Source organism: Doryrhamphus excisus, chromosome 11, assembly GCF_030265055.1.
Source record: "Doryrhamphus excisus isolate RoL2022-K1 chromosome 11, RoL_Dexc_1.0, whole genome shotgun sequence".
In the NCBI taxonomy this organism is placed as follows: domain Eukaryota; kingdom Metazoa; phylum Chordata; class Actinopteri; order Syngnathiformes; family Syngnathidae; genus Doryrhamphus; species Doryrhamphus excisus.
In genome coordinates, this window is record NC_080476.1 from 11,345,372 (window position 1) to 11,361,109 (window position 15,738).

The 15,738-nt window shown below is 39.4% G+C and overlaps 2 protein-coding genes across 11 annotated transcripts in view; one reads left to right on the forward strand and one right to left on the reverse strand.

The window, feature by feature from the left end:
• The window catches only part of si:ch211-250g4.3 (uncharacterized), a 90,156-nt gene that overhangs the window by 1,468 nt on the left and 72,950 nt on the right, over positions 1 to 15,738 (forward strand). For 2 of the 5 annotated variants that reach the window (XR_009132102.1, XM_058087529.1), the window contains exons 1-4: positions 11,820 to 12,738; positions 12,859 to 12,961; positions 13,842 to 14,776; positions 15,605 to 15,637. Coding sequence is in view for 4 of the 5 variants with exons in the window: in XM_058087529.1 (XP_057943512.1) it covers positions 12,883 to 12,961; positions 13,842 to 14,776; positions 15,605 to 15,637 (1,047 nt within the window). In the remaining variant the exon portion in view is untranslated. Of the gene's footprint in view, positions 1 to 7,840; positions 7,996 to 10,160; positions 10,286 to 11,819; positions 12,739 to 12,858; positions 12,962 to 13,841; positions 14,777 to 15,604; positions 15,638 to 15,738 lie in introns of those variants that run through there. The other 3 variants (XM_058087530.1, XM_058087531.1, XM_058087532.1) reach the window with 3 other exon arrangements.
• Positions 1 to 15,738, reverse strand: part of sytl2a (synaptotagmin-like 2a) — an 18,219-nt gene continuing 2,481 nt past the window's right edge. The window contains exons 1-19 of one of the 6 annotated variants that reach the window (XM_058087538.1): positions 11,300 to 11,614; positions 10,780 to 10,908; positions 10,535 to 10,689; positions 10,148 to 10,247; positions 9,705 to 9,774; positions 9,261 to 9,366; positions 7,524 to 8,039; positions 5,327 to 6,574; positions 5,044 to 5,130; positions 4,857 to 4,901; positions 4,625 to 4,725; positions 4,314 to 4,418; positions 3,263 to 3,432; positions 3,011 to 3,113; positions 2,772 to 2,933; positions 2,592 to 2,688; positions 2,423 to 2,522; positions 2,103 to 2,308; positions 1 to 550 (exon numbers count right to left, since the gene is read on the reverse strand). In XM_058087538.1, the coding sequence (XP_057943521.1) occupies positions 402 to 550; positions 2,103 to 2,308; positions 2,423 to 2,522; positions 2,592 to 2,688; positions 2,772 to 2,933; positions 3,011 to 3,113; positions 3,263 to 3,432; positions 4,314 to 4,418; positions 4,625 to 4,725; positions 4,857 to 4,901; positions 5,044 to 5,130; positions 5,327 to 6,574; positions 7,524 to 8,039; positions 9,261 to 9,366; positions 9,705 to 9,774; positions 10,148 to 10,247; positions 10,535 to 10,689; positions 10,780 to 10,880 (3,621 nt within the window). In that variant the 5' untranslated portion in view covers positions 10,881 to 10,908; positions 11,300 to 11,614 and the 3' untranslated portion in view covers positions 1 to 401. Of the gene's footprint in view, positions 551 to 2,102; positions 2,309 to 2,422; positions 2,523 to 2,591; positions 2,689 to 2,771; positions 2,934 to 3,010; positions 3,114 to 3,262; positions 3,433 to 4,313; positions 4,419 to 4,624; positions 4,726 to 4,844; positions 4,902 to 5,043; positions 5,131 to 5,326; positions 6,575 to 7,523; positions 8,040 to 9,260; positions 9,367 to 9,704; positions 9,775 to 10,147; positions 10,248 to 10,534; positions 10,690 to 10,779; positions 10,909 to 11,232; positions 11,615 to 15,738 lie in introns of those variants that run through there. The other 5 variants (XM_058087533.1, XM_058087536.1, XM_058087535.1 and 2 more) reach the window with 5 other exon arrangements.

Sequence of the window (15,738 nt, forward strand, 5' to 3'; positions counted from 1 at the left end):
TGACGTCAGCCACAACAGTAGCCTGTGTTTTTATTAAGGATTATTGCGGCTGTTGTGAGATCATTCAAACCTGTAAATAAAAGCCTGTTGTTCTGATGACCACATCTGGTGCTTGTGTGTCTCACCGAACATTACAGTTACATTACTGACCAGTGTAGAATACTACATAGCAACGTCTTGTGTCAAAATGATTGCTGTAAAAAAGTACATTAAAATAATAAAATGAATGGCGATCTTAAATCTGAAATGTTTGCACAGTACTATACGTAGCTACATACTGTATGTATAAAAGGTTTGTGTATGTGACTTACATGACTACATTTTCATTAGCTGACACGTATTTATCATAATGTGTGTAATGGTACGCAGTCTACAGTTAATGATGCATTCTCGATACATGATCATTTTGATCGGCATTTTGTGATCACAAGCATTCGCAGAGGTAAAATATCTTCCACCCATTGGCCATCCGACTGCAACATCCTCTTCCATAAATTAGCTTCCTCCGTGGTGGAGTCCATCCAAACCGCATCAATTCCATAACTCTTCCCTGCACACACAACCAAAGATAGTTATTGTATGAAAATGTGTTACATAGGCATTACATTGGCATTGGTACTGGATATATTGATTTAAAATGGTATTACCATAAAGGGATTACAGGAGGATTAAAGGTATTTAGACAAAGTGGCACAGTTGTATATACCATATATACTAATAATCCAGAATAATCAGAATGATCCGTAATAACACTGAGATGAAAATACTTTGTTGAAAGGAAAAATACATGAAAGGTTATAAATAGGGGTGTATGATCATTATTGGACTGATAACTACCAGGACAAATCAGCAGGTACACCAGTCCAGGGTGTACCCTGCCTCTCGCCCAAAGTCAGCTGGGATAGGCTCCAGCATACCCTAATAAGGACAAGCGGCACAGAAAATGGATGGCTAGTGGAAATCAGCAAATGCAGTTGGTCAAATAAAATTTGTTGCAGTCCTTATGGTCCTTATTGTATGGTCATATCACCTCGTATTTCGGTATGTGACATAACATTTAAACAAAAAAACAAAAAAAAAACCTTAAACTATATTAGGAAAGCAGGAAGTGAACAAATGTAACAGTTACTGATTGTAAAAGTACCAGATGGAGGGGTAGGATTTAATAAGCTTTGCTTCTTCCTACTCCTTTTGGACATGTGGAACTGTGAACTGATTATGTGATGCATTCAATTGTAATCTGTTGCATGTTCAAATGAAATTAAACCATTACCATTACCTTACCTCCAGGTGTGCACACACTACAGTTAAATCGCTGGACTTTAATAGAAAATCTGCATACGGAACTGAAAGATAAAATTGATAGGCAAGAAACCTCTAGGATTTGGAGACAATCTGTTAAGAGGAGTGACCAAACCTGGGGACCAACTACGTATAACCTCTGCACATAGCAACCAGGGTTTTTCCAAATACTAAATTACATTTGGCTTAGGGATCAACTAGATTATTAGATTAGCATTCACATTGGCATTTTTGTCATCTGACCAGAGCTAAGCAGTCAAAACCTAATTATGACTAAGTAAGCACAAAGTTTCTCGACTTACTACCATTACATAACGTCAATGAAATATTCCAAAACCAAAATGCCATCTGCTGTGTTTAGTATGTTGGATATTTTTATGTTCTACTCTAATTCATCTAACAGGCATGGGGACATGAATAGCCAGCAAAAACCCACGTAAGCTAACCGCAATACGACAATGCAGTCTACATTTGTAACTTGAAATATTTAAAACAATCAGATCATTTGCATAGACAAAGAGAATAGGGATGGACGACAATTTTGCCAAATGCTCTGCAAACATTCTACGATAATGTAAAAAAAAAAACATAAAGCTTGAGCACACCGACATCGCTGCGACAACCAGGGCTTGTTCCTATCGGCGCAGCATTGTCAAGGCACAAAAGACTTTGCAGGAGACGACCGAGAGCTGAAGCAATAACGCCACTGGATGACCAGGTCTTTACCATTGTTGAAGATACCGGCTTTTGTACTTTTCAGCTGGCGCTAGTTTTTAACCACGCTAGTTTTAAACACGCACCTGTTCCAAGTCCAAGTCTGATCCCGCCAATGTAGTGGTGGTTCCACCTGTCGTGATCCCACACTGTAATCTCCACACAGGCCTCTCTAAGGTCCTCCGGTCGGAAACCGTCATACACCATCGTGTGGTTAAACATCGGGTTGGCTGTTCTCTTCACCACGCGGGTCTTTTGTCGGCTTTTTCCGTTCAGATCAGGAAGTACAGTGCTGTAAATGCAAATGAGGGAGATCCTTGGTCAGAATATTTAATCCAATGACCCAAGCTACATTTTCAAGTATGGACTTGCTTTTTGATAAATATGGAAGTATATAATATCTCACCATTTTACAAATGGATCCATTGTAGATCCTCTGTTTGAAGGAAGATTCTTACAATCTTTCACCCAAATCTGCACCTCACCGCTCTCCGTTTTCTTACCTGCTAATGCAAATCTCAATCGGTGAAGGTAAGAACAAATTTGATGGGGAAGGATGAGTTAAAAGTTCTTACTGTGAGATGTTTGTGGTAGGAACCTCAAAGATACCGTCATCAGTCCTCGGCTGTCTGGCAAACTTAAAGGAGAAGGCGTTGAGTTCTGTCCTGACACCTGAACAATCAAGTCGTTGCATTGTGTTCAGACCAATTGTGTGATAATAATCCCTGGATTTACAGTATAGAAATCCAATTTACCCTGGCTTTTAATGCATATTCATTTATCCGAGTGTTGCTTAAGTCCCATCCTGACATATCCTGGTCCACTTCACCCAAGAAGGTGTTCCGACCAAAGGTGTTGTTGTGCCACACAGAGACGTAAAGACTCTGAGTTTTCAACACTTCCAACTTGGTTTTAAACTATTAAGCAAGAAATAGAAAAGTTATTAAAAAAATGTGATGATCAACTCGTCACAGAACAAAAATGTTATGCTAACCTTAAGGATTTCATTGAAGGTAGGGTTTAGAGTCCGTTTTTTAACATTGGTTTTCCTCTTTCCCAGTTTGGTTTTGTCAGGGAGTAGGTAACATTTTACATACCTGTAAAATACACCAAAGCTACATTTGCAAACTTATTTTTTTTGCAGGTGCCACTTCAAGTTTTAAACATATGCTTCAAAAACTCAGATAAACAAACACTGTATTTGTTAATTATTTTACCGTTTGGATAATCATGTATTACAACTTACGGATCAGCGCAGTGCCTCTTGGTGTCAGCCACAGCTAGATCCCTGCAGAGCACTACAAAGATTTGAAATTCTTGAAGCTTTTGAATGTAGTTCACGGCGTAGTGTATGCTTCCTTGGACTTCAACTGCACTAAAATCAAGAGCATATATGCTCCTGGTGCTGCCACTGGCCTGCTCGACAACAGCAAAAACAGCAACAAACGTTATTTTGAGGTCAACTTAAGACTTAAGGCAAAATTACAAGTGCATTCCGCATTTTGAACAATGCAATGAACTAAACTGCTTTTAAAACTAAAACAGGTTGGTTATACAGTAAAGTATAAGTTTGGGTTGGGTGAAGGTGTCTCCCATCAGTCTCTCCATCAGTTTGTGGGAGTATCTCCAGCCTGTGTGCTGACAGTCCCTTGCATAGATGGTTGCTAACTCCTGAAGGAGGACTGCTACGTTCCTTTGGGATGACCTTGACTTTGCCATCTGATTAACACACGAATGCAGTGTCATTAGATACTCGGAATTCAGTATTTCCTTTAGTTCTGCATCACCAGGGGACGGTGGGAGTTTCCCGATGTGCTCTCTCAAAGAAAGTCCGAAATAATTCACAGTAGGATTTTGGTATGACAGATTAAAATGGATGCAGTTGATGAAGCGTTTCGTGGACGTATTTCTCGTTAAGTTAGAAGATGACAATGTTTACAGTGGGCTGCACGGTGGACGAGTGGTTAGAGCGCACATCTCACAGCTAGAAGACCCGCGTTCAATCCCACCCGCGGGGAGTTTGAATGTTCTCACCGTGCGTGGGTTTTCCCCGGTTTCCTCCCACATTCAAAAAACATGCTAGGTTAATTGGCGACTCCAAATTGTCCATAGGTATGAATGTGAGTGTGAATGGTTGTTTGTCTATATGTGCCCTGTGATTGGCTGGCCACCAGTCCAAGGTGTACCCCGCCTCTCGCCCGAAGACAGCTGGGATAGACTCCAGCACCCCCGCAACCCAGTTGAGGATAAGCAGTAGAAAATGAATGAATTAATTAATGTTTACGGTAAATACATACATATGGCAAGGAGGACATCTCAGAGGCAAAACTTATATTTGAGGTGGAACTTCCTGTGTTTCTTCTACTGTCGAATGTGGTCTCAAAAAGGCTGTCGCTATCTTCCTGAAAGGTACAGAACAGCAGAAGAGAAATAAGTCAAAGCGATATAAAATATGGCAATAATGTGTTTTCACAATAGATTATACAATTCTAACGGTGGTAATGTCAGGATTTGTTATCACAAGGGAGGGTCGGCATCTCCGCAAATGTTTATGTTTGACGTTGAAGAGATAAAAATCACATTGACATTTCAATTTGGAATCATTTACCTCCTTCTGCTGAAGGACAGGAGATGACACGCTGGTTTGGACTCGCTTGGTTTGGGTTTGATGTGGTTTGATTGGCGAGGTTGACAGTGAAAAAGAAGGAACTGGAAAATACATAATGTAAAACTTAATATGCTTTTTCTGTATCTTTAAGTTCGTATCATTGCTGAATAATTTTTGATCTGTGTGCTGTTTGTCCTGAAACTAATAATAATATAATTACCATCATTCATACTTTGATTCATTTCTTCTCTTGGGTTGTCGATACTCGTCTCTTCCCCTAATACGAGTCATTTATACAAGATATTAATATTTACAATACAGTCTATATTTTCCACAGATATTTAAATTGTGTATTATTACCCATATTTACAAATGCAAATATTGACAGGTGCTGTATGCATAGAAAATAGGTGCAGTACTTTTTTGGTATAGGTCGTCCAGACTCTTGGAGCATCTTGGAGATGGTTTCACATCAGAGAGGTTAATAAAATGAGATTCACCAGAACCTGCACAAACAATAAGCAATGTACATTCATGTGCCTACGCTTAGGATCAACGGTATAACTGTCCAAATCACATAAATTTGACATTCTTACCCAATTCCATAATACAAGTGTGTCCAAAATATTGTCATTTCAAAAGACATGAATGGATCATGTTAGTATTATGAAAAATGTATGCGGAAATAATGAAAAAGCTCACAGGCTGAACTTTCCAGAGACGTGGACATGGTTGATGTTTGCTGGCTGCAGGTTTCACTTCTACTTTGAATAATCCACAATCTTGAGTGAATTGGATTGTTGCCTTGGTCTTGGTCTTCCATTGTGATTATCTTAGACTGATGAGCAACTTCATCACCTTGAAAAGGTGGAACATGGGCTTTTTCACGAGGCCCAAGATAGTGTTGATAATCTTGAGGGATCGCAGACCTGGCAAGACATGGTGAATCTTCCGGTTTTCTATTCTTGTCATTCAATGTGTAAGCCTCTTCGGTGACTGATTTTACAGATTGTAAAGGGGGAACGTCATTAAGAACGGTAAGAACGGGGTCCTTCTGCAGCGTCTGCTGACTTTTCTTCTGTTTCGGCATTGGTCTTTCAGGTTGCTCATCAGCTTCAACATTAGTTTGCGGTTCAATGTCTATTGAAAATGTCCTCAGGGGAGAGCCTTGAATCCTGGATCTCTTAGGACTTGAGGATTCCCTTGGTAGGACTCTGGGGTGACACGTTTTAGAGCTTGGAGTTTGGAATTTGCAAGGACTAATGGGCAATTCTTCCCCTATGACTAAATCTTCTGTGATGCCAGATTGACTCCGTGAAGACTTGGTCACAGTTTTCTCGATCATTATTTCTGTTTGTGGTGAGAGACGTTCTTTGCTGCTCTCCATAGAATATATCTGAACATTCTGAGTGCTGTGTGGAACTTGTAATACTGTCAAGATGAGGTCTTCGTTTAATTGTTGTTCGATTGGTATTTTTCTCTCCCACGATGCCCCAACAGGGTTTTGAGTTCCTGAGCTCATTTTGTCTTTGAGCTTCTCTGTCGTAAATTGAGGTACTGTAATCTCGTCCATTTTGACAGTTTTAGCTACTTCTTTGACAGTAGAAACCGTTTCCATAATACATTGCAGTAGCTGTATTTGCGGATTGAAAGTATTTACAGGTGTGTTTATTTCAGATATCTTCGAAACATCCTGTTGTCTTTCAGCGTCATTATTCCCAAAGAGCGTCCGTCTAGGCTTTGGGGAAACGCTGTTTGTCAATGGCTTGTTCTCCGCATCAGAACTGACAGAGCCTGGTTGAAGAGCTTTCTGTTCTGGCCAGTCTGCAACCTGAGAGTGATGAACCTCTTCCAAGACTAAATTGAAAGACTTCTCTTGTTCAGGTTCAGACGAAGGTGAGGACTGTGATACGCTCGGGGAATAACCCTGTTCACCATTCTCAGTGATATCTGTAAAGAAAACAAAAACCCACTTGATCAAGACGATGCGGCAGACGATGTTGTAGTGTAGAGGCTTGGAGTTTTCTGAAGTCTTTATCACTGATCTGTTAATTTACACTTGGTACATTTGTCCAAGCGTCAAATTCGTCAACAGTCTTTGGGCGAGAGGCGGGGTACACCCTGGACTGGTCGCCAGCCAATCACAGGGCACATATAGACAAACAACCATTCATACCTATGGGCAATTTGGAGTCGCACATTAACCTAGCATGTTTTTGGAATGTGGGAGGAAACCGGAGTACCCGGAGAAAACCCACGCATGCACGGGCAGAACATGCAAACTCCACACAGAGATGGCCGAGGGTGGAATCAAACCCTGGTCATCCTAGCTGTGAGGTCTGCGCGCGAACTCGACCACCGTGCAGCCTGCTAAAATTTTAATAGTTTTTTATAGTTTCCACAGAAAACAATGACATACGTACACTGCTTGGACAAAAAAAGGTTACACACTAATATTTCATTGGAGGGCCTTGAAGCTCTGGCTTCAGCACATGGAAGCTCACAACTAGAAAGTAAAACATCATTCCAAGGAAGCTGGGCTTCTCCTGGTGTCTATGGAGCTGTCCATAGACCTTGTCTATGGTCCTTTTGACTTGACACTTTTGACTGACAGCAGCCAGAGGAGTGAAACCCCAATGAGCTTCCCCTGTTTTTACGGTTTAATAAATAAAAAGCTAATCTCTGCATCCATTTGGATTAAATAACTTGTTGCCAGGAGAATCATTATCATCTATGCAGTGTTTATTTGCTTAGTTAAATCCCGGTGCTGATCATTTTTTTGGCCATGCAGTGTATAGTAAAAATGCCTAGGTCTGGGATCTATGACTATATCAGTATCACAATGGTCCTTAATATGATTTATTTGCATTCATAACTAAGTATCAAGTAATGCTCTTACCGATAATAACCTTGTGTTGGTCGCAAACCTGCGTTTGACGTTCTATGCACTTGAGTTCAGCCTCCGCTGACTCAATGGCATTCTGTTCGAGTAAAGGTTTGCCAGCGCCTCTGTTATTGTTCTCGAGATTGCTCTCATTTTGAGTATCAGAAGGATCAGTCAGGTCAAAGTCCAGCATTCTGTACTCTCCAAGCTCCTTTCCATCTTGCATCATTTCCTTCTGAAAAAGTATGGGGCTGAACCTCACATTTTTCCCATCCATCCAGGTTTCAGTGTTGATATCTGTGATAACCGAATTCTGTGGTTCTATGTCACAGATTGTGGAGCTTGATGGAGACTTGAGGATGCCTCGAAGACCCGCAGAGCAGATGTGTGCATCTTCCTCTAGAAAGTAGTCCTGAGAAGAAGAACTGAACGCTTTGTTTTCAAGTGCCTCCTGGTTTGCTGATGACTTGTCAGAGATAGATTGTAGGTGAGTGGTTTCAGAAATGTTGCTGTCAGTTGATGGTGGAAGCTCTGAAAGGAGCAGAAGCATCATAATGATATTTTCAGTATAACATATAAACAATCACGTTATTATTATTCACTCAATCAACGTCAAAGCTTAAAGACTGGACAGACCTGGTACTGGGTGGCATTCAAATAACAATATACAGTATATGACATACTCCCAACCTAAATTTTGACTCCTGTGTCAGGCTTTTCAAGTGCAGTCAAAACATGATAAGCACTAAATCACCTGCACATCATCATAACAAACTACAAAATTTAATAAGACAAGCGTAAATGTGACTATAGGGGTGCTATTTCATGTCAAGAGGGCTCTAATAATGTTTAAAAAATCGTATTTCAAAGGTCATAGATTTTTTATGACACTATGAAAATAGTCCTACTATAATAACCTTACTTTGCGGAAATTCACTTATCACGGTATGGAGTATGGAACCAATTAACCGTGATAAATGAGGGATGACTGTATTCTGTACTCTGTGTACTCACAGAAATTTACCCCCCCCCCCCCACACACACACACAAACGCACAGTATAGGTTACCCTGGAAACATTTTTCATATCAATTACTCAAAGATCATCTTTTGTCCGGTGTCTTCCAAGGAGAAAACGCAGGGTACTTATTTTTATTCATGATAAAAGCTGTGGGTTATTCATTCTATTTTCAAATATTTTTAAACAGTCGAGGCAAATTAATTCCCTTCCATTCTGCTCCTTGTTGACTCCTCTTGTAGTTTCTGCCGAAAAAGTAGCCTTGAACATTTTCAAGCAGCTACAAGTCATGCAGCTCAGATTAAGGATGTGGAATGTGTGTTTTTGTAACTCCCTGTATAATCAGGCATTTTACTACTCCGGAGAAAAATGATCTTGGATCACTGGCTCATTTCAGACAGATTTGGAAAAACACAGCATAAAAATGCATAGAAAAAGACTAATACATCCGCAACACAAAAACATAGACAGAAAACATTCCCCTCAAGCAAAGCTCAAATAAACTGAAACATGATCGTTTTGGATTTGGAATAATTATGTTGGATGCTAAATAATGGATGGATTGGATTTATACAGTGCTTTTGTCGGCACCCAAAGCACACTTAACCATCATTATTCACTCCTGTTAAGTACCAACAAGCTGCCCCGAGGCCTGATGGAGACATGGCTGCTATTTAGCTATTTAGTGTTTGAAACATTAAACACAGAATAACTAAAAAAAAAATAAAAACTTACCATCATGTGATGTTCTGATTTCATCACCTACTTCCTGAAATTCACTGGTGTCTTCTTCAACGGTGTGAGGGGTGAGGAATTCACAGTTAAATGGATTTTTCCTTTGCTTAAACCAAAAAAATAAATAATTTAGTCATTTATTCTAGGATACATTGACAGTTCCTGTTTTCATTAGTGATGTATGAGCAGGTGAGGCTGTATGACTGCAGTAATTTTTAACATTATCCTATGTTAAAGCCAAATTTGCACATTCTCCATCTCCTCTTCAAAGGGCGGGGTTGTGCATGAATTGGAAGGTGCTTGTTGCTGCCGTCCTTCCATAGAGAGGAACAGCAAGCATTGTTTGTGAGGTTTTTTTTTGACACAGCAGAAAGAGAAATACATAAAAAGACATTTCTGACTTCACCGCACATGACTGGCTTTCATATGACATACCGCACATACCAAAACTCCATCCTTTGAGGGCAGTTGCAATGGCCGTTTTTCACATTGTAGTCGTTTCTCACTCGGAAACCTAACAAAACAAGCCCAAGAAAATCCCCTCCGAAATGTCAAGACACAACAAAAAAGCAAGTTAAAACTGCATAAAAAATGACTTTCAGGATGTCTGCTAGTTCTGAAACGGTGGAAAAACATGACCACGTAACACCTGACCTTCTAAGGAGATTATTGTGGATTTCAAAGTATCTGTCATCATGTGCATGACTGCACTCGCCAGCAATTCATCTGCTTCACTTGCTAAACATGTGATACTGCTCATAACAGATAGCACAGATCATACAATACAATACTGAGGAGGGATTTTGAAGGCTGTTTATCAAATGATACAATTATACACACTTTGCAACAATGTGCTATTTTGTCATGTATTAACTATAATTCCTCACCTTGCATTGCCAGATTGCCTCTGTGGCTCCCAATGGACACCAGCAGGTCCACATGAGGGAAAGACCTCGTTGTTTTTATCATGGAAAGAACTGTCAGTCGCTGCAACAGATGTGAAATAATTGACAGCGTACTTCCTGGTGGGTACTGTCTCATTATCGTAACATTACTGACATCTAGAAACCGATGTAGAGTGTTTCTCTACGATACACTTTGATTGTTTTATTAACAAGTAGATTTGTAGCGTTGACACAGGAGCTGCTGTCGGCCACTCACATTTATATTAATATAGTTTAAAAAATGTTTTAGGTGTAAGAAGCTGAAAGAAACAAGTTTATGTAACGGCATGCTCATTTCACACCAGTGAGGAAAAGTCTATTTCTACTTACACGTATGAAGTGGTTTACTCGTATGCTTCATTGACGCCCTGATAATATCCGCGCCATGGATACGATCCTGATGGCGGTGCTGTTTGGTCTCGTAAAACCATTCTCCAGTCAAATACCTGAGCTGGTTCTTGTCACTCAGTGTCTTCTTTAAGATTCTGTACGCAAACACACACTCACATGACATAGTTGTCAACCAATTACGCCTAGATTTAAGCGTTTTTAATGCAAGGCATGGATAAACCTACTGTACACGCTGCTCCTCAGCTTGCTTCAGCTCTGCATCTCTTCTCAACACAATCAGGATAGTCTCCCGTTCTTCTTCTGTTAGGAAACTCAGGTCGATCATGTTGATGGCATTCTTTCACTGGTGTGCTCTTTCGGAATAGAATTTTAATTCAATTAGGAATCCAAGCACAAGGAGACATGCCAGCCACTATACCAACATGCATGCAGGGGAAGGTGATGACCTTTTCCCTTAACAGTAAACAGAATATTGATACATTTTGAACTGAAGAATGCAAATACTCAAGTGGTTGGCTAGAATATAAACAACAAACTTAGTCTCCTGTAGAGCAAATAGACACGGACAACAAGCAAAGCATCTCAAAGCATCTCTCAAACCAGTCAAACCTGCAAACACACCATAATAATACAGACAATAGCAACCAATTCCTGATTATAGCGTTGAGAATACACACCTGCATGAATGATGGAATACAAACATAAGAACAATTAGTGTCAATGAAAACTCAGAAAGCATCATACCTTTCACTGTTGCTCCTTCCTGAATAAAAGCGAGTTAACAAAGGACTTCAGAGGAGCTGAGAGTAGGAGGAGCTTAAGGCACACTCATCAGAGAGCAACAATGCAACTGTTCGGAACAAGCCTGCTCTGCTGAATTAAGATTGTCCGTATTGTCCAGAAAACAAGCATTTTCAAGCATCAAATAGCAAAATGAACTAAAAATTAAATACAAGGTATTCATAAGATGCATTTAAAGACGCTGTGAATGATGATGTAGTATACTACACTGGTCAATAGGTGTCAGTAATGTAACATTCATTCATTCATTCATTTTTTACCGCTTTTCCTCGTGAGGGTCGCGGAGGGTGCTGGAGCCTATCCCAGCTACCTTCGGGCGAGAGGCGGGGTACATCCTGGACTGGTCGCCAGCCAATCACAGGGCACATATAGACAAACAACCATTCACACTCACATTCATACCTATGGACAATTTGGAGTCGCCAATTAACCTAGCATGTTTTTGGAATGTGGGAGGAAACCGGAGTACCCGGAGAAAACCCACGCATGCACGGGGAGAACATGCAAACTCCACACAGAGATGGCCGAGGGTGGAATTGAACCCTGGTCTCCTAGCTGTGAGGTCTGCGCGCTAACCACTAGTACAAATGCCAAACTTGATCTCCAGAACAACAGGCTTTAATTATATCACAATAATCCGTAATAAAAACGCGAGCTACTGTGTCTGCAGTAACCCCATGCAAGCTGAAACTCAACTTTGAACCCGCAACTTCACTTCCTGTCCACCTGCTACTCAACTCCCCAAGTGAAGATATTTATTATTTAAGTCTTATTTATGCCTTTAATCGCTAATCATCTTATTATGTCTGCTATATTGGGTAATATGAGTGTAAATGTGATTATAGGGGTGTTAAGTCATATCTAGAGGGCTCTCTTATTGTTAAAAAAACATATTTTGAAGGTTGTCAACAGGTTTTTATGCTCTAACTTAATTTCGTAATAATTCACAGGAATTAATTTAATCATTTGTGGCCCCCAGTTTTAAAGATGACACAAACTGTTTTATCACACAGTTGCTAAATGTTTCACTTATTTATTGTGTGAGTATTTGAAGTACATTTCAAACATATTAAGCATTTTGTATTTTGTTGAGCGCATCCTGTGGTGAAATAAGATAAGGTTTGGGGCATCGACTCCAAAACGGGTTTCAGCTTTATCAGCTGAACGCAGACGCACCGAAGATGATATTTCACCTCCCAAACGTCACACAGCGTCCAGCTATACGAACACATTATGTGACACGCCTCTTTCACTACGCCGCCGGGGTTACATAGAGCGAGGAAAAGTCGAAAGAAACTTATTTTCCTCATTGAAAGGCATCAAAGTGCTGTCTAGTTTTTTTTTTTTTTTTGCTGCAGAACTGAAGACCAAGTGAATTTGAGGTACGTTTATTACATTTTTATGACATTTAGTAATATGACTGCATAGTACAGATTAAATGTTGACCTTTTTTTATTGTGATTGTTTTTCTTTATTAATTTGTAACGCAAGTTTCCTCACAGGTTTGACAGGAACTCTGCTCTTTGATGTGGTGGAGGAGAGGACAACAAAAGCCTGCTTCTACTGCAGAAACAAAAGCGGACTCAGAGATGAAGGCCCATTTAGGTACAAAGAGTCTCGGTTTTGTTGTGCAAATAAATATATTGCTTATATATTACCTTTAAAAACAATCGGCGTCATATTTTATTAGTATGTTTTGTTTTTTTTAACAAATATTTCAACTTTCTTCTTGTAATATTATGACTCTATTCTCATATTCTGACTTTATCGTAGCGTAATAACTATCTAAGCATGATACCAGAAATAAGCATATCATTTATATCGATATATAGACTGGATTTGATGCGAGATCTCATGTTTCAAGATGGCGGTGCTCGAGTGCAAGCTAGTTACGGCAGCTCTGTGTCTTCTGCGGCGTTTTTAGTATTTAATGCTTTATTTATTATTTACCTTATAGTTTTTGTGCCATAGCAAGTGTGCAGATGTTCATCTTATTACCATTGTTTACACTTGGGAGAAGCTGTTAGCTTTAGCACCCCTCCGCTACGTCGAATGATTGGATATCCCCACGGAGATATGGAGGTGGGAGAGGCTGCATAGCGTGAGCGAACAGGGAAAAAGACGTATATAGACGGCATCATCCATGTTTACCGACTATCGTTATGGGGAACGGGAGATGGAGGAGCTAACGGCGTCAACAGAGCGACAACCATGAGTGTAGCATGATTGCACTGAAGATTTAACATTATATTTAACTTTTTCTATATTTTTTTAAAAGAAGCTAATATGTTTTTATTTCAGATCTTTGCCCATATATTTGGTTCTGACAATCTAAATTCAGTTTATGGAAAAATATTGAGATAAATATCATATATCGATATTATACCTAAATATATGGGGATACAAGTTTTGGTCCATATCGCCCAGCCCTTATAAGAGCCACAATGTTTTTTCATGCTTAACATAAACAATGTTTTTTATACAGAAGAAATGCAACTGAACAGCGAGATGGCCCAGAAGAATGATAGTATGGAAAAGACCAAGCAAAGAGAAGAAAAACAAAAAAACGATGAAAGAAAAACCAAAACAGAGATTCTCAAAAGAGAGACGCCGCCCATTTGTCATGAAATGCGGGATACTGAACGTGTTCGGAAAACAACACAAGGCAGTACACAGGAAATTGAATTCCTTCGGACAAAAATATGGAGGCAATATTGTGATATTGAAAGACTAAAAGCTGAAAAAGATGACCAGAAGTTGTTGATAAGAACTCTGAAACTGCAAATGGAATATTTTGGTGAGAAAGTGAGGGTAAGCGTAAAGACGGCCATAAACAAAAAAATACTTCTTCAGAAAACATTGGCTGAAATTAACAAAAAGACACAAATACTGGGGAGGCAATATAATGGAATTAAAACCAAGCAACACATGTTAGAATCCCTTGTTACACACTTTAGACAAACAACTGAGTTTTCACAATCTTCTGTGTTGAAAAACAGGGGGAAAAATTTTAAAAAAATAATGCAATATGTTATAGTTAATGGAAAGCCTATAGAAGAAGAAATCCTGACAAAATACCGCAATAAGAAAGTGACCGCTAGAATGTACAGGCTGCTTCTTAAAGCAAAACAAGCTATAAAATGTACTCACATGAAGAGGACACAGAATGCAAAGGACTTCGCAAAAGAACGAAGAAAATTCAAAAGCATGAAACACCAACTACAAAAAAAATGTCAGGACCTTGACCAAAAACGAGAAGGAATTATGACAGAGAGGGATGAACTAGAAATCCTCAAGCTAAAAATACATAAACATCAAAATCAGCTTCAAGATAAGGGTTTGATGCACACGATCGCAGAACATCACCTACACCAGGACGTACATCTTAATATGATGACAAGAAGAACGTCAGATGAGAAGGTAAGTAAAAACACAATCATCATGTAAAATGTTTGTTGTGCACCAATGGTTTCCAACCTATCCCACAAACCTCTGGTGGATCGGTTATGCTGTATAGCAGGGGTCTCAAACACGTGGCCCACGGGCCAAATGTGGCCCGCAGGACACTAGTTTGAGGCCCCCGCCTTGATATGAAAGTTTAATGTTAGTGCGGCCCGCGCAAGTTTGATATGGATGCTGTATGGTATCATGTACCCAGAAAAAATTATTACGTTTGATTAATGTTCATGTTAAAGGTTAAATAACTGTTAATAGTTATCCTCCCTATACGTGTGGAAGTGGTAAGTTTTTGGCTATTTAAGTTTAAAGGAAATAACTTGAAGGCTACCGTTTGGGGCGCTAGCTCTCTAGTTTGCGAGTTAGCATGTGTCTCAAGACCCTGCAGTTGCGCAATATGTTGTAAATAAAAAAAGTATAAATGTGACTATAGTCGTGTTTTGTCATGTCTACAGGGCTCTAATAATGCTTTGTTAATTTTAATCTGAAAAAAAATAATTTGTCTACCCACCAACTATATGTGGTTTCTTAAGTTTTTATGATTTGCCGTTTTATTATTATTATTATATTTATTTATTACTGATTGATTGATTTTCTTTATTCTTGATTTGTTTATTTATTTTTCATCTTATTTTGTGCAGAAAAATAAAAATTAAGATATTTGAGAACAGTGGAATGTTTTATCAGAGCTTTTATTGTAGAAAATCGGAACCAAAGCACTGAAAAAGTTTGTATATTTTTCTGTTTTTAATAAATGCGTTGTTTTTTTTTGGAAAACCTGATGCGGCCCAGCCTTGCCCAGACCCTAGCTCCAGTGGCCTCCAGGTAAATTGAGTTTGAGACCCCTGCTGTATAGCATGTGTGTATATGACAAAGGCAAGCGCAACAAACATCAAATTAAAAGTAAAAAATGACTAGGGACTTAC